Here is an 18,581-nt window from a genome sequence, read left to right on the forward strand (position 1 = left end):
TAGAGCTGTCCAGGTTCTATCCTTACAGCCCATGTAACTACTCTGCATCCATAGTGGTTATGGATGCCAGTGCTGGGGAGGAATTATTTGAAGTGAACTATATTCAAACAGCTCTCCCAGGAGAAGTGATTTAGCTAGGCCAAAGAGCAAGGAATCATGATAGGCCAAAGGGCAAGGAATCATGATATCCCAAAGACAATCAGAGCAGGCAGTCAATTAAGGGTCATGCTGTTTCTCTACTATTTGCTATATATGGATTTTGTATGTAATTTTCTCTAGCAGTCTTTAAAAATAGAATCACTAATGTCTCATGAGACAAAGAAAGTAGAGTTTTGCTCTGGAATTAAGGGATAAACCTAGATGACCTTTATGTTTCCCTTCCTCCATCATTATAGCAACATGAAATAAAATGCCAGCAATGCTCAACAGTCCAGATACAATGTGGGAACATAATGTCACGCCCTACACAAACAGCAGTTAGAGAGATTCGATATTGCTTTCAGATCTTATGTGGTCAGCTGAGGTACGATGATGATCCATGTAAATCTTTTTCCTAAGTCAAAGTAAGTATAAGCCCACAAATTCTTAATATATATTGTGTAAGGAGGGGCTGCTCTGATGAAATTGAAAATGTCTCCTCCATATGTGCAGTTTCAGGCCTGATAACATTTAAAGAAAATGTTCTGAAAGATAAAGTTGGCATGTAAAAAGCACAGGGAAAGGACTTAGCAATGATCAGAGCAAAACAATTCTAGAAGGCATCTTAATTTTCACATGGCTCATTTGCATTTGAAACACTGAGAATTCCTATCTCCCTGTACAAAAATATGTACACATTAAATGACTTTGCACTTGAAAGAATGTTTTTTCCTAAATGTTTGGAAGATGATCAAATTTTAACGGGAGGACTTGTTTTCTTCCATCAGGTGTGGGGGAGATGTGGCTTCCTGGTATGAGAGGCAACAGTTGATTCTAATAGCAGAACAAGACAAAAATAAGAAAGTAAATTGAAGACAATTCCTATAGATACAATTTGAGTCAAAGGGGGTAAAACAAAATGATTCATATGGCACAAAGATGTCAAAAAGACATCAATTTTACAATTATGCTTTGTTACCTTTCCAAAAACTGTGATCCTCTGCTCCTTGAAAATTAGCGTCTAGCCGTTATTCTAGGATTCTCATGGATGTACTATTACTTGCCTCAACACATTCCTGAATATATAGTTAGCCAATGTTTAAAAGAAAGATCTCCACCAGCTTTGAATCCTTCCAGGAGACAAAATTACACCCTTATTCCCCGTTCCACTTTTTGGGGCCAGTACTAGGGCTTGAACTTATAGCCTCACACTCTCCTCTAGCTTTTTGGGTCAAGGATAGCATTCTACCACTTGAGTCACACATCCACTTCCAGATTTTTGGTGGTAAATTGGACATAAGAATCTCACAAACTTTTCTGCCTGCACTGACTTCAAACCTCAATCTCTGATCTCAGCTTCCTGAGTAATTATGATTGTAGAGGCATGAACTCCCAGCACCCAGCCTCCAACTTTTAAAAGCCAGTATATTGGTAGAACTGTAAAGGCTTCAAAAATCTCCTTCCTATCACTGTAGACATGGGTCTTAAGGAGGCTGGTAGCCATCACTTGGAGATCTAGAAGTGGGATCTAGGTAGAAATCTTAAGTTACAAAGTGAGACGGCCCTGAGTAGAAAGGGCTTTCTGTGATTTTCAGTTTCTTTTCTCACATGATAAAATTTCTAGGAATGTCTTCAGAAGATTAACACTTGAAAGGCATCATTGTCTTCCTCTTGGCTTGGTTCTTTGGGGATCTCGTTGGTGGAGAGCAGGCTGAATGTGGTTCCATGGTGGTGCGCCATGGGGCTCACCATGTGCAGGCGAGAAGGATGCAGTTTTCTAAGAACATGACCCAGTCCTGACATAATCTTGGTAAGTGGGATAACCAAGTAGTGCACGATGTACTACTTGCTCCTTTCATTGTCCCTGGGTCTGTGGAAGGCTTTGTGGGAAAATCCCTGATGGGTACTCATGTGGGATGGGGTGAGTTGGTGGGGTGGAGTGGTTCAGGCTAAAAAAAACAGTAACCCCACTCTAACTTTTCACAGTGAGCAGCACACCAGCCTCCTCAAGGCCAGTGTGAGGACAGATGTGATCTTGAGTAGAAAGTGAATCTGGAGGACCTGGGAACAGGACAGGGGCACATTGCCTCTCCCAGGCATGTGGCAGGGAATGGGAGAGATTTCTAAAGGACAATGACCTTTTATAGCAATTCAAAATTGGTTTCAGGTGCTACCTCAGTTTATTTAAACAACCCTAATCTTTTGGTTATTCAAGTGTACACTGCATTGGGTTTGGTTTGCAAGAGATTAACAGTGGAGGGTAATAAAAAAACTGGAAACAAAAAATTTAACATTTGGGGCTGGGAAGGTGGCTCAGTGGTAGAGCGCTTGCCTTGCATGCATGAGGCCCTGGGTTCGACTCCTCAGCACCACATAAGCAAAAAGAAAAAAGCCGGAAGTGGTGCTGTAGCTCAAGTGGTAGAGCACTAGCCTTGAGCTGAAGAGCTGAGGGACAGTGCCCAGGCCCAGAGTTCAGGCCCCATGACCGGACCCAAAAAAAAAAAAAATTTAACATTTCATTTTACTGATTAGTTTGATCTTTTTTTCCCAACAAATTTCTATTTTAACTACTAAAAGGTAAGAAAAAAAAAGCTTTTTTTATAGAAGGCATGCTGATGATCCAATTTTTGGTCAGATAAGTGATCAAAACCTAGTTTAAAAGTGGAGGATTAAGCAAGCATAAGAAGTGAAAACTGTCAATTCTTGAGGAATTAAAAATTACCATTTTATTAATATCTAATATTTGTGCATTTATTTATTTGAATAACATGTGTAAGTACCTTCTCTATGTCAGACATTGTCTTAGATGCTGGGTTTATAAGACAAGAAAAGAAAGCAAAAACAAAACAAATCCAAACAAACCTACTTTCATGGAGTTTGTATTTTAACCTCAAAGTATTCTAAAACTAAGTAAAGGACAATCACCCGAGAAACAGCAGAAATAATGCTGTTATAACAGGCACTGTTTTGTTCTGCAATATTGGCTCATTTTAAGACAGAATTTGGTTTCCAGATGTCTGGCTTCATTTCTTTATATATGGTAGAGCTTATTGTTGGCTTCTAGGAAAAAACTAAAAAAAGAAACTTAGCTGCCTACATGGGTGAAAAAAATGGAAGAACTGAATTTTCTTTCCCAGAAAGGGACTAGCATTCCTTTGCAATGGTGGCAAAACTCAGTCCTGTTGTAATTTGGGCTTTTTCCTTTTTTTTTTGCCTATAATCTAGTGGGCTGAACACAATCTGTGTATTTAAGAATTATACCACCATTTGATTTAAACACAAAGTAGGTGTGTGGTGAATTCCGTTAGTCTTAGCTGCAAGGGAGGCTGAGGTAGGAGCATCACTAGAGTCCAAGAGACCAGCCTGGGCTACACAGTGAAATCCCAATTCAAAAAAGGTAGAACACGGAACTGGTATTTCATGCCTGTAATCCTAGCTACTCAGAAGGCTGACAGTTAGAGGATTAAGGTTCAAAATTAGGTGGGGCAAAAAAGTCTATAGGACTCTACCTCCAGCAAAATGCCAGACTGGAGGTATGGCTCAAATAGTACAGCACCAGCCATGAGCACAGTGTGAGACCTGGAGGTCAAGCCCTGGTATCATCACTACAAAAAAAGTACAATTGAATAAGATAGTGCAACAATCTGGATGTTTTTTATAGTTCTATGTTTTATTACATCAATCACCAATATTTATTAAGATAAATACAACTAAACAAGAAGAAAAAAGTCTTGGTGTTCACCTTATTTCACTTAGAAAGGCAGGAAAAGAAAAAAAAGTATAGCACTTTAACTTTTGAACAGTGGTACCTGCTGACGCCTTCTGTTTCTTCCCTCGTTACGTGCTTTTCTTTTCATTTGATCCTCTTGGAAGGAATCAAAGTAGCTGCTTTCCAGAAGCTGTGCACAGGTTAGTCTGTCATCTGGATTCATCTTCAGACATCCCTTCAGAATAGGAGGGAAGCAAAATAGATATTAAGAGAATAACTATGTTGGATACAGTCCATGCTTGTAATCCTAGCTACCCAGGAGGCTGAGAGATCTGAGGCTCACAGTCCAAAGCCAGTCCAGGCAGAAAAGTTTGTGAGAGTAGCTGGAAGTAGAGTGGTGGCTCAAGTGTTAAGAGCTCCAACCTTAAATTAAAAAGCTAAAGGACAGCACCCTTGCCATGAATTCAAGTCCCAGGACTAGAAGAAAAAAGGAGGAGGATTATTTTGTTATTGTGCCCCATACTGAGATATTTACTTGATAAAAACTAATTACAGCTGCTCTTATTTTGCTGCCTCAGAGTTCCAGAGTAGATGATGCACATACACTGTCTCTGCAAGGGTCACATCAATGGCCTCTTTTAGTCACTGACCAAAGTCTTCCACATGGCTCACTGGGCTACAAGCATCAGAACCACCCAGAACCTGTTAGAAATGCATGTTCCCCATCCTATCCCACATCTGCCCAGTGGGAAGGGCTGGAATGGAGGCCCAGCCATTTGTGGTTCCCAAGCCCTGTGGGTGGTTCTGATAGTCACATGCTCAAGTCTAGGAACTACTGGTGTGTGGAGATGGCTAACAAAGTGTGAACCTTGGCAATGAGACAGAACGTAAAGTGGGGGAGAAACTGAGTTATTTTTTTCATGCAAGAGTCACTAAAGGCCGAAAGGAAAAGGTGGCATTATGACCCTTTGTTCTAAGTCTGCCTCTGAGAACAGGTTGTCAGCAGAAGGGGCATTGACTGTCCTCACACACAGTTTTTCTTCTTTCTGGTACTCTCACCACAGAATAAGGCTTTTCCCATCAGTAAAGATAGCTTACAATCTATAAAGAACTGGAGCAGCTTTGTAGTAAGTGGCACAGATGACTAGAAATTTCTTGTCTTTGTCCATAAGAGAGAAACCAGGCTCTGAACATGACCCACATTTTAAGGAATCCACGTGTCCAGATTGCTCTGCCTAATGGCATCTGCTCTTACCTCCAGCTGAGCCCAGATCTGAGATCTGAGGTTGAGGATGCTGCTGACCCTAAGCAGCATCTCCTGCCCTTGGGGCAGTATCTTAGTCCTGTTCAGCCAGAAACAACCCTGCTAGCATAATTTGCCCTTTGTTGTCTAAGGCCGACTCCAAAGTTCACCCCTTAATTAATGATCCATGCCATATATTAAGTGCAGCTGCTACTGGGAGGCAAAGTCCTCAGATTCCAATACTGTCAGATCTCTCACTAGGACAGCATGAGAGTTTTGAATACAAACTTTGTTATTCTCTTTTTTCCCTGGGAGAGGGGATGATGTTAGTCTTTTGTTTTTGTTTTCTTTTTTTGAGACGGAGTCTTGTCATGTAGCCAAAGCTGGTTTTGAACTCACTATGTAACACAGGCTGCCTCAAAATCTTGGTCCTCCTGCCTCAGCCTCCTGAGTGCTGGGAATGCAGGCATGTATCACCATGCCAGGTCCCCATGATCAGAACCCGGGTTCTGATGCCATTATTCCCCTTAGATGGCTCTTGTTAACATTGTTGATCTCTCCTCTAAATCTATTTTATTGTTTATTTTATTTTTTTATTGTGAAAATACCATACAGAGGAGTTACAATTACATGGGCAAGGTAATGAGCACATTTCTTATCAAGCATTGTTGCCTCCTCCTTTGTTTTCCCTTCCTATCCCTTTCCATCTCTGCTCCCCCCCTCTATTTTATTGTTGTATTTATTATTTTCTGGTACTGAGGCTTCAGAAAGCCTGGGACTTCGTACATGCTAAGCTAGCACTGAGTACTGTTGAGGTATTCTTCTTCCATATCTTGAAACTTAGTAGGTATTTTGAGTTCTGCTTTCAATAGAACTAGACAACTGGCTAGGTCCTCCTTGAAATTCTTTGCCTTCTTTGTGGCCTGACTTTCCTTCTTCTATTTGGCCAGCCTTTGATACTTTACTTTGTCTATAATGGCTCAATCCTCTTTTTCTGATCTGCTCTTAAGTTTCTATTGAGCTCATTGGTGTCCATGGCTTTGATTAAGAAGGTTTACTAGAATTTCCCACATGTGTATGTCTGTACCAGACTTTTCTAGTTAGAGATCTATTGTCTGGATCAGATTCCCATGTGGTCTCAGATTGACTTGCTTATCATCAGTCACTAAGAGGATGTTTAAGGACATCAAGCCCAAGTTCATACTCATGGGGGCTCTTCATTGTGATCTCAGGTGAGATACTGGGATCTGCAATTTTAAAAAGCTTCTAGGTCATTCTGATGATCTGGCTACCCTCGGAAACCACTGCTATTCATAGGACTTTCTTAGTTGTTTATCATAGATATCATCTCTGGTGTCCTCATTCCTATACCACCAAGGACTTTCTGCATCCATGATGGATGGAGAGATTGTACCTTCTAGTCTGGCTTCTGTTGGTCAGGCATGGATAGCATACTAAAATTTTTCTTTTTGTTTGCTTCTCTCTTAGGCTTCATGTATGGAATATTTCTGGTGTCTGCATGGCTCGGATTGTGTCTGGCCTTCTATTAATTATAGTGGCTATGTTAGAATGGTTGCTACTTAAACCACTGATGTTTCTTAGCTATAGTTCTTTTATAATTCCTTATCGTTTTTAATAATAACATCCTTTTTGGGCATTTTTTTGTCTCACTGTCCACATATTACTATAGCTTCAATCAATCATTACTTTGTTGTCTACAGTTATACTTAAATCTTAATTACCTTCATAAAATCCAAAACCACAGGATGGACATTTGAGAACTTTTCCTCAAGTGTTTCCTGAAAAACAGAATAAAGACTTTCAATGTTATATAACACACAAAGTGGGACTGGGAAGGTGGCTCAGTGGTAGAGCGCTTGCCTTGCATGCCTGAGGCCCTGGGTTCGATTCCTCAGCATCACATAAGCAAAAAGAAAAAAGCCGGAAGTGGCACTGTGGCTCAAGTGGTAGAGCGCTAGCCTTGAGCTGAAGAGCTGAGGGACAGTGCCCAGGCCCAGAGTTCAGGCCCCACGACCAGACCCAAAAAAATAAATAAATAAAACTTAGTCCCCAATTTAAACACACACACACACACATACAATGTATATTGTGCACATATTGACATTCAGAATACTTTGGAGAAATACCCTTTAGTATGTTAGATAACTCCTTTTAAAGTTTTTAAAAATCATGTTTTTACATAATATATACTACAGTGTAAAGGCTAGAAAGACATAAAACTGGAGTTTTCGGTTTGTTTTTTGTTTTTTGCCAGTCCTAGGGCTTGAACTCAGGGCCTGGGCACTGTCCCTGAGCTTCATTTGCTTGAGACTAGCACACTACCACCTGAGCCACAGTGCCATTTTTGGCATTTACCCTTTATGTGGTCTTGAGGAATTGAACCCATGCATGCTAGGAAAGCACTCTACCGCTAAGCTACATTCCCAGAGCCTTTTTTTTTTTTTTTAATTTCATGATGGCTCATAATTAACACTGACAATTCTAGGAGGGAAGCAGATAAAGAAGCTTCAAGTCTAATGCTGAAAAATGTCTCCATCTGAAATCTTACCACAGTGACTGTTTATAGAGATGCTTTGAGCATTCTTTAAGCATAGAAAATATGCTGAATTACATGTATTATAATAGAAATCAGTAGAACAACAAACATAAAATTTAGAATAGTAAGGAAGGAGGGAAGATGAGCAAACTTCAAAGATTAACAGGAACACTCCAGACTGCATACTCAGTGAGGCTGCTTTATCTTGCTCTATTTATTTTTTGGCCAGTCCTGGGGCTTGAACTCAGAGCCTGGGCACTGTCCTGAGCTTTTGTGTTCAATGCTAGTATTCTACCACTTTAAGCCACAGCTCCATTTCTGGCTTTCTGGTAGTTATTGGACACAAGAGTCTCATGGATATTCTTGCCTGGCTGGCTTTGAACACCAAATCTCAGTCTCCTGACTAGCTAGAATTACAGGCATGAGCCACTGGTGAAGGCTACCTCTTGTTCTTTAAGTATATTATATAAATATTGTTTTGAAACATTACGTTTTTCAGTTCAACCACATGATATTTGCTAAAGGTTTAAAAATATTAAAAAAATTCAGTATGTAAGTCAAAGTATCCCAGGAACTAACTGACTTAAAATGTACAGGGTGTCTAGAGGTAGTTAGAACCCACAGGCCATCAATTCCAATTCCTGCACTGCTGTGGCTTCAACACAGCCTGAGTGAGGACACATGGACATGCGCCTCTCCTGATAGTCCTTTCCTACCTTCCCTCACAGATTCAAGACCATATAGAGTTGTAAAGGTCTTTCCCTGAGCTTAGGTAACTCACACAGGAAACTGACGTCTACAGATGATCAGAGTCATGAGGCCTTTGATGCATCCTCAGATAAAAGCAAAGGCCACAGCAAGGGCTCCAGGTAGTCACTGATTTGGAATCTAATCAGTATACTGAGTGACCTTTTATGGAATGACTTTGATAGGGAAATAGGAGTTATGAAAAAAGAGGCTTTACTGATTTGAGCTTTGTTTCACAAACTGAAAAAAATTAGGAGAATGTACATCATCCAGAAAAAGACTTCTTTCTGTATGTACATGTAATGAGAAAATAATTATTTCAGCATGAGTTATTTACTGCTTTGAGTAAAAAAATCAAGATATTAAAGATACTTTTAAATTTAACATTACTCTTTGAACAGATAGAACAGGTAAACTTTTTTTTTTTTTTTGTCAGTTGTGGGGCTTGAACTCAGGGCCTAGGCACTGTCCATGAACCTCTTTGTACTCAAGATTAGTGCTCTACCAGTGGAGCCATAGTGTTACTTCTGGGTTTTGAGTGGTTAATTGGAGATAAGAGTCTTATGGGGACTTTTCTGCCTGGTGTTGACTTTGAACCCTGACCCTCAGATCTCAGGGCTTAAACTCTGGGCCTGGGTGCTGTCCCTTAGCTCTTCAGCTCAAGGCAAGTGCTTTACCATTTAAGTCACAATACCACTTCCGGTTTTCTGGTGGTTAATTGGACTTATGGACTTTCTTGCCCTGGCTAACTTTTAAAACAACTTCCTGCTGGGTGCCAGTGGCTCATGCCTATAATCCTAGCTAATCAAGAAGCTGAGATTTTAGGATCATGGTTCAAAGCCAGCCCAGGAAGGAAAGTCTGTGGGACTCTTTATCTTCAATTAAACACCAAAAAAAAAAAAAAGCCAGAAATAGAGCTATGGCTCAAGTGGTAGAGCACTAGCTGTGAGCACAAAAACTCAAGGACAACATCCAGGCCCAGAGTTCAGGCCCTGGAACCAGCAAACAAACAACCCCCAACACCAAAGAAAACCCTAACACTCCCTTCCTCCCAATTTCCTGGGTCATGTAAACTTTTTTTTTTTTTTTTTGAGACAAGGCCTCTTTATATTGCCCAGGGAGTCCTGAACACCTCAGTTAGTGATCTCTTCCTCCGTCTTCTGAGTTGCTGGGACTACAAGCATGCCCCACTGCAACTAGCTTATTCATTTTGAATATTTCTTTGATCTCTGACAGTATTTCATCATACTGAAAATATAAGGCAAAAGTACAAATATTAAAAAGGAAACAACAACCTCTAAAGAAAATAGCAAGACAATAAAATCCCAACTAGAGAAGTTTACCCTGTCTTCTGGTTCAGGTATACTGATGCCATGGAAAAACTGGTTACTTTTAAAGATAGATTGATGCCGTGGGATTAGTTTTCCTATAAAACACAAACAACATGGCTTATGATAAATTTGGTTTAAAAAATCAGTGTATATAAATGATTAGCTTCTACAACCCAGGTATAAAGAAAATATGGTCTTGTTCCTTTGGATCAGATGAACAGTAGCCCTGCAGAAGTCTGTCTACTCAGGTAGGGCCAATTCTACTCAACTCTCTATGCTACAGGTGGTTTGGTTTTCCATTCAGCCTCAGTCCAAAGACAAAGTAATCAAAAAAAAAATCTCACAACTGTATTGCTTTTCCTTATTTATTTTGCTGTTGGTCATGGGGCTTAAACTCTGGGCCTAGGATCTATTTGTGAGCTTTTGTGCTCAAGGCTAGCATTCTATCACTTGAGCCACAGTTCCATTTCCAGCTTTTTTTTTTTGGTGGTTAATTGGTTAATTGCAGATAGTCTCACGGACTTTCCTGCCTGAGCTGGCTTTGAACTGTGATCCTTAGATCTCAGCCTCCTGAGTAGCCAGATTACAGGTGTGAGCCACCAGCATCTAGCCTGTATTGCTATTTTTAGTCTTCACTGGATCATTGAAAAGAATGAGGCTGAGAGAGATCTAATAGCCTGCCTGAGGTCACATGGTAAGTTCCTTTTAGGACATCAATAAAATAAGCAACAAACACTAGTACAGCCTGCAGTTATACTCCAGCCCTTGATTTTGTGTTCCTGAATACCCCAGATATTAGAGGCAAATGGAGGGCTGGCCAGTAGCCAGGTGGCCAGGAAAGCCTGTGGGGAGGAATTCAGATATGAGGTCACCTTCTTTGTACCCAGGCTCCTAGAATGAAGCTGGGTTAACATTTGGGATCTATGCTCTTTGGCTCACGGAGGAGGAGGACAGGGGCCATTGAGGATGCTTACACACTGTGAGAGTTCACAAAACATGTCTGGAGGTCATGGCTTTACGTCAGTCATGGAGGCACCGTTAGACATAATATAATGTATAACATCCCTAACAAGTTTTTCTTCAAACTGAAAGAAATCATGTGTGCACAAGTAATTTAGGAGTATTTTGTGTGTGTGCTGGAGTTTGAACTCTGGGCCTTGTACTTCCTAGGTAGATGTTCTATCAGTCGATCCATGTCATTAGTAGCACTATATGAATGAAGAATGTTAGTATTTTAAGTTCTGGTCGCCATTCTCAATAAAGAACTAAAATCAGACTCTCAAACTCTAGAGCAGAATCTGCAAGCTAAGGACCTCAGGACAGATCTAGTGTACAACCTGAGACTTAACATGGATTAAAATAAATCAAAAGAAGATTGATATCTTGTCATATGTGAAAACTATAAAAAATTCATGAGAATATTTTGTGCTTTGAGTGCAGAGTTATGGGGATGCAATAGAGACCGAATAACCTGGATTCCTCAAATACTTGCCATATGGCTTTTATAAGTATCTAAAAATTATTTTATTAATTCATATTTTAAGTTATATTTTTATTATTACCATATGACTGTTTTGTGGGTTTTTTTTTTTTGGTGTGTGTTCTCCAGTCTTGGGGCTTGAACTCAAGACTGGGAACCTTCCCTGAACTTTCTTGCTGACAACTAGCACTCTACCACTTGAGCTATAGTTCTGGGTTTTTTGGTGGTTAATTGTAGATAAGAATCTCACAAACTTTCCTGTCTGGGTTGGCTTCAAATAGAGATCCTCAGATCTCAGCCTCCTGGGTAGGTTAGGATTACAGGCCTAAACCACTGGCACCTGTTTTACCATATGTTTTTTTTTAAATAGAATAACATTAGTGACCTTTGCTCTACAGTAAAGTGGGGGCATCTCTTTTACAGATAGCAGAAGTAGCATGTGATCAGATGTTACCTAGACGAAATCCTAGGCATCTGACTCCTGTCTGTCTCTATCTTATTCCATTGTGGAAACAAGCATATAGTTTAATTCCAAGCTTGGAGGGCATTTGAAAACTCACTGAGAGGAGCCCTGGCTCTATGTACTGACTGAAGCATTAGCTTTGGCTATAATCCAATTCCCCAAACCACCATCCTGAATAGCAATGACGCCCTTGTTTAAATTACAGTAGCATACTAATACTATTACTATTAAACTTTAGCTTAGAGTGTCAGTCATAAAATATAACTCATACCCAAAGTTCTGATTATCAGATAAAGTTGGTCCACATCTGATTTTCCAGGCCAGAGTGGTTGGCCTGTCAGGAGCTCTGCAAAAACACAACCGATAGCCCATATGTCGACTGAGGAGCCATACTTCGTATCTCCCACGAGGAGTTCAGGGGCTCGGTACCACCTGGTGGCAACGTAATCAGTGTAGGCATCTCCTGGAACTGCAAAAGGACACTCAGCAAATCAGAGGAGTCTTATTTTCCTATCATGTGACCTATAACCTATTTCCCAGAGCAGGTTAGACATTTAGGCGGTCTTCAGTAACTTGCGGAGGCTGTGATTTGCTAATTGTGTTAATGGTGTGAGGCATAAGTTGAGTGAGCAGTTACTCTGTGCACTGCAACAGTAAATTTGACTCTCAGGACCATTTTAGCTAGTTAATATCTATATCACTGAGCCAGGCGCAGGTGGCTCATGCCTGTAATCCTAGCTACTCAGGAGGCTGAGATCTGAGGATCACGGTTCAAAGCCAGCCAGGGCAGGAAAGTCTGTGAGACTCTTATCTCCAATAAACCACTAGAAAACCAGAAGTGGTGCTGTGGCTCAAGCAGTAGAGCGCTTGCCTTGAGCTGAAGAGCTGAGGGACAGAGCCCAAGCCCAGAGTTCAAGCCCCACGACTGGAAAAAAAATTAATATATATCTACATCACTGAAAACTAGGGGTAGGGTCTTGCTGAGAATGTCTGTACCAGACTACAAGTCTAAACCAACTGCTCTTTGTTTCCATATTTTTATCAACCTGGTGCTTCTCTGTTAAATTATGTCCTTCCCAGAAAGATAGGTTTGAAGTCTTATCTCTGGGTACCTGTAAATGTGGCCTTATCTGGAAACAGGGTCTTTGCAGATGTCATAGAGTTATAGAAGGTTACATTAGATTATAGTGGACTCTAAATTCAATAATTCAATGACTTATTTTTTTTTAATTTTTTAGTACTGGTGTTTGAGCTCAGAGTTTGAACTTATATAGGCAAGTGATTTATCACCTGAGTCACAAACCCCAACCCTTGAGTGGATTTTTTAGGGTAAAGATCCAACTTTATTTTCTTCTGCTCCCCTCATCCCTCTTAGTACTAAAGTTTGAACTCAGGCTCTTGTGCTCATTTGGTTGGCTTGCTCAGCTAGCACTCTACTACTTGAGCCATGCCTCCAGCCCTGCACTTTGTTGGTTATTTTGGAGAGAAAGTTGAGGATTTTTCTGCCTAGGCTAGCTTCAAACCCTGATCCTAGTGATCTCAGAGTCCTGAATAGCTAGGATTATGGGTGTGATTCTCCAGTAGTTAGTTGGAACTTAATTATTTCTGAAGTTAAGTCTGTTGATAGAGTCAATGTTAGTATTTTTTAGCACATAGTATTATAGACAATTTGTTTTTGCTTTAAAAAAAGATGAACAATGATCCCAGCAATAACCCAAACCAGTAGCTTTAACAGCTGAAACCAGTGAGTGAGCTCACATCCTGTGGAGAGTTTGGCCAATGAGAATGAGCTGGCATTGGTTGTACTACTGCTTTGTTTATTACATACCAGAAGCTTATTAAATATTGAATTTGCCACAATGAGTTCACCAGTCAGAGACTTGGGGATATATTCATTCAATCAGAATTTCTGAGATGAGTGACCCTAATTTTGAACTAAGACTCTTTATTCAGAGAAGGACTATGCTTGTCATAGGAAGGCTCAGCAGGAAAGAAGAATGCATATTCATAAAAAGTCAAATACATTTGTATTTTCAGCAGAAATGCCAACTTAAGAAGTCTTGTCAGCCCACGAAGGAAAATCCCCAGAAGGACTATTTATGAGATAATTTCCACACATTTTTCTATGTTCTTAATGTTTGCGATGACATCTTTTGTGTTTGTAAAAAATTATTTTTGTGACCAAACTGGGTATTTTTATGGTTAAAAAAAGACTTCCAGGGAAACCCCCAAACTTGACCTTGCATTTATAGGAAGTATCAGATAGTATCAGATGACTATTATGCACTTAATTTCCTAAGTTAAGGGTCATATGTATTGCTGTTATTTTTCCTATGCATTTCTTGTAGAGTTCAGATCATACTGTATACATCAGTTTTGTTTTCCTTTTTTAGTTAGCATGTCTTGAAAATTGCCAGTGCCACTAAAATGCAGACATCATTTCTAATGGCTGACTAATATTCTTGGACAGGAATGATCAAACACAGAGTTCACAGCGCCATAGTTTTCCAGTGTTTACCATTTCTCTTTTCAGCTCCATGAACAAGGACTTATTATCATTAAGATCCTATTGTTTTTTTTTTCACAACAAAACATAGCAACCCCTACAAGGCATTGTCAGGTCCCCTGTAGTTTGGTCCTGTTAGGATTCAAATTATGTGCATACTTGTATTATAAAAAAATATATGTTGCTAACACATGTTCTTGCTGCAAAATTCTAGTTTCTGGTATAAATAACTATTTGTTCCCCCCCCTTTTCCTTTGGCTCCTCCCTGCCTAGATTGTTTTACTTTTTCTTTTTTTCTTTTCTTTTTGTGCCAGTAATAGGGCTTGAACTCAGGCTTCAAGCTCTTTTTGTTGTTGTGGTGGTGGTGGGGCTTGAACTTGGGGCCTGGACACTGTCCCTGAGCTCTTTTTGCTCAAGACTAGAGCTCTACCACTTTTAAGTCACAGTGCCACTTGTGGTTTTCTGTTGATAAGGAAATAAGAGTCTTGGATTTTCCTGCCTGGGCCGGCTTTGAACCATGATCCTTAGTTCTTAGCATCCTGAGTAGCTAGGATAATGGGCATGAGCCACTAGTGCTTGAGCTCTTGCTTAGTGTTTTTGCTCAAGGCTGGTGCTCAACCACTTGAGCCTCGTCTCCATTTCAGCTTTTTGCTGGGCAATTGACGATAACAGTGTCATGAACTTTTCTGCTTGAGCTGGCTCTAAACCTTGGTTTTTCAGATCTCAGCTTTCTGAGTACCTAGCATTACAGGCATGAGCCTCCAGTGTTTGACTTGATTTACTTTTTCTTAGCACTATTTCTAAATCCTCTCTCAATTTTTAGTTGAGTCTGCTAGTCTTACCAGCTCTAAGAAGTTTGTTTTCAATCTCTCTAGCCTACATTAATGTCTTTCTCCAGGGAGATGTCTGCACCTTCATTTCAGTACTTTATTGCCAGCAATTTTGTGATTTTTTTTATTTTGTTTGCTTTCAATTATAAGTGCACTAAGAGCAGAAATGCATCTTACAATTCTTTCCCACCCTTGTGCAGCACATGAAGATGTCATCCAATAAATTCTAGTTGAATGGAGTAGAGATGAAGTGCCAGCTAATGTACTCACTAAAAGGCTAATGTGAGATTTTTCCTTTGGAATAACAACAATAAAACACTTGGCACACACTCAGTATCTCTATAGTCTTATAGTTTATAGAATTTATAGCCATCTGAATTGGATAAAGTAGGTTGGAAATGGTTACTTACTCAGAATCCGTGCAAACCCAAAGTCACAGATCTTGATTATTCCTTGTTTAGTTATTAGAATGTTTTCAGGTTTGACATCTCTGTGAATACACTGTAAGATAATATTTGATTATTTTCCTGTGCCATCAAAATGACAAAGAGTGTTAGCAATTAAACAATGGAATACCACCTATATAGATGTTTACATTTATCTATGTATGATAGAAAAAAATGTGCTGGGAGCAGGGGCTCACACCTGTAATCCTAGCTACTCAGGAGGCTGAGATCTGAGGATCATGGTTCAAAGCCAGCCCCGGCAGGAAAATCCATGAGTCTCTTATCTCCAATAAACCACTCAGAAAGCTGGAAGTGGTGCTGTGGCTCAAGTGGTAGAGTGCTTGGCTTGAGATGAAGAGCTGAGGGACAGTGCCCAGGCCCAGAGTTCAAGCCCATGACCGACAAAAAAAAAAAAGAAAGAGATGTTTTTTATTTGTCTAGAAGAACTTAAATTGGTCACTTTTTCATATATAAATCTTGCCATACAAAATAAAAAATCTAAATGTTATATTATTGAAGAAATTAATTTACAATAGTTGCATATGAAAACCCATTGTTTCTAAAGGAAATAGTATATAATCATTTCATTTACTTTTTCCTGGGCCTACGTGAACTCTAAGAGGTAAACCCTCTATGGGAGCTGACTGTGCCTCTTAGAACTGCCGCCACTCAGAAATCACAATTCAGGCTGAGCACTGCAGAGTTGAGAAACTGGAAAAACATTTACATGGTAATAAAACTTAAAATTCACTTACAATTTGAGTGATCATATTAGCTATCACCCAAATCTGTTAGGTATGAAAAAGGCTCTCTTCATAATTCTGCAAGTCACAAGTCAGAAGTGTCCTGGGTGAGTGGGGAGGCAGAGTTGCCCATGTATCAGATTCCAGTTTCCTCCATGACCCGCTGACCGGGAATGGAGAATGGCTCTCATGAGAGGCCCACAAGGTGCTGCTGGAGGTCCTCCCAGGAGGGCAGCATGGCTCTATTACCTGCTCTTGTGTGGCCAAAGTGCCATTAAATCTTTTATTAGATATAGTAACCTCACAATTTGCTACATCACCACAGTGACCCTAAAGGAAGCCAGAGCTTCTGTGGAACACCAGAAAGTTCTGTTGGGGGAGAGAAAGCAGACTGACTGAGCTCACGCATCGTGATTCCAGAAGTGGCTTTCCATGTGGCGGAGGTGCTGTGGGAAAACAGCTTGAGCCTGCTCTTCAGAACTTTCTTTTTCAGTTCATCCATTCCACAAAAGAAAACAGTGAGTGATATTGACAGTCTACAACTTGGCACTCATAGAGCACCCTGGACTTTTAAAGCACTTGTACACAAATTGTTTCATCCTTGCAATAGTTCTGGGGTTGTGATGGCCACTGAGTCTCTGGATTAAGTGTCACAATAATCATCTTGGTCTGCTTCACTTGTCTGCCATGCCTTAAGTCTCTTTAGGTAATCATGTCAAACTGACACTTTAGAAAGAATTATCTTTGTTTCCAGAAAGAAAGGCTAAGAAGAAAAACTTAAACCCTAAATTCATTTTAGGTCACAAAAATGGCACTAAAGCTAATTTTTACCAAGTCTCAATTACTTGCAACTGTTTTTTTTTTTATGGCCAGAAATTAGGCTTCTTAAAATTTTTTAGGACTTTTAAAAGTTGTTAAGTCCTTAGATATGTCAATAATGCATTGATATTAATATTGATACATTGTAGGGCTATAAGACAAATGGGTTTTGATATACCTGTTTAAGCAATATGTTTACAAAACTTAACACTCCAGATCAGAAATACTTGTACTTGGTGATTTGATTAGAAAAGATCAGAAGTGGTGCTGTGGCTCAAGCGGTAGAGGGCTCGCCTTGAGCTGAAGAGTGCAGGGACAGTGTCCAAGCCCATAGTGCAAGCCCCACGACCAACAACAACAACAACAACAACGAAAAGATCTTGTCACTCAAATGAGTTTTTATAAAATGGTAGATTATCTAATCTATTTATGGCATCACAAAGTAAGTGGACTTACATTGATATTTGTCTTTTGGCCTATTTGAATATATTCACCTCTAAAGCAAATCATGTGACAGTCATAGCACTTACTTTTCAACCAAAAATATAAAGGCGGGGCTGGGAAATTGGCTCAGTGGTAGAGTGCTTCTCTGGCATGCATGAGGCCCTGGATTTGATTCCTCAGCACCACATAAGCAGAAAAAAGCCAGAAGTGGCACTGTGGCTCAAGTGGTAGAGCACTAGCCTTGAGCTGAAGAGCTGAAGGACAACGCCCAGGCCCAGAGTTCAGCCCCGACGACCAACAAAAAAACAAACAAACAAAAGAAAAGAAAAATATAAAGGCAAATGAAATATTGATATGTTTCAAAGAAATAGAAAAAAATTCATTTAGTTGTTGGTAGGGAAAGCTACTAATAAAGTCAGAGAACTGAAGAAAAAAAGGGGATAAAAATAATTGGGACAGGCCCAGGTTGCTGTAGCTCATGCCTGTAATCCTAATTATCCAGGATTGAGGATTGCAGTTTGAAGACAGCTTGGGCAGGAAAGTCCATGAGACTCTTCTAATTAACACCAAAAAGCCAGACATAGATCTGTAGCTCAAGTGGTAGAGAGCCAAGTGAGAGTGAAAGGCCCTCAGTTCAAGCCCCAGCACCATCACTACCACCACCACCACCAACAACAAAAAGGGAAAAAACTGGACACAAGATAGCACATATGCTGGTGCTGGTGACTTCGTGCCTAAAATCCTAGACACACAGGAGGCTAGGATCTGAGGATCACAGTTCAAAGCCAACCCAGGCAGGAAAGACTCACATCCCTACAATAAACAACTCAGAAAAAGCCAGAAAAGGTGCTGTGGCTCAAGTGGTAGAGTGCTAGCTTTGAGCACAAAGGCTCTGGAACAGCACCCAGACCCTGAGTTCAAGCTCCAGGACCAGAAAAAAAATCATACAGAGGACAGAATTGTGGATACATTATTCCTCTTCCCCATTGTCCTGTTGTTAAGCTGCTCAAGCTCTTTAGTCGGCTCTTGTAAAATGGCTCCACAATAAGGCTGTTTTTCACCAAAGAACAAGAAGCATACAAGTGTCTTTAACAGGAGACTTTTAATAAACTTGGGTTTTATAGC

The 18,581-nt window shown here is 40.2% G+C and overlaps 1 protein-coding gene across 1 annotated transcript in view; it reads right to left on the bottom strand.

Moving 5' to 3' along the window:
- Positions 1-870: 870 nt before the first annotated feature.
- The window catches only part of Cdkl4 (cyclin-dependent kinase-like 4), a 34,302-nt gene continuing 16,591 nt past the window's right edge, over positions 871-18,581 (bottom strand). The window contains exons 4-9 of the mRNA XM_013017899.1: positions 15,415-15,505; positions 11,940-12,137; positions 9,738-9,820; positions 6,833-6,889; positions 3,948-4,082; positions 871-972 (exon numbers count right to left, since the gene is read on the bottom strand). Coding sequence (XP_012873353.1) covers positions 871-972; positions 3,948-4,082; positions 6,833-6,889; positions 9,738-9,820; positions 11,940-12,137; positions 15,415-15,505 — 666 coding nt within the window. The remainder of the gene's footprint in view (positions 973-3,947; positions 4,083-6,832; positions 6,890-9,737; positions 9,821-11,939; positions 12,138-15,414; positions 15,506-18,581) is intronic.

The sequence above is a fragment of the Dipodomys ordii genome, unplaced genomic scaffold (assembly GCF_000151885.1).
Source record: "Dipodomys ordii isolate 6190 unplaced genomic scaffold, Dord_2.0 Scaffold37, whole genome shotgun sequence".
Taxonomy (NCBI): Eukaryota; Metazoa; Chordata; class Mammalia; order Rodentia; family Heteromyidae; genus Dipodomys; species Dipodomys ordii.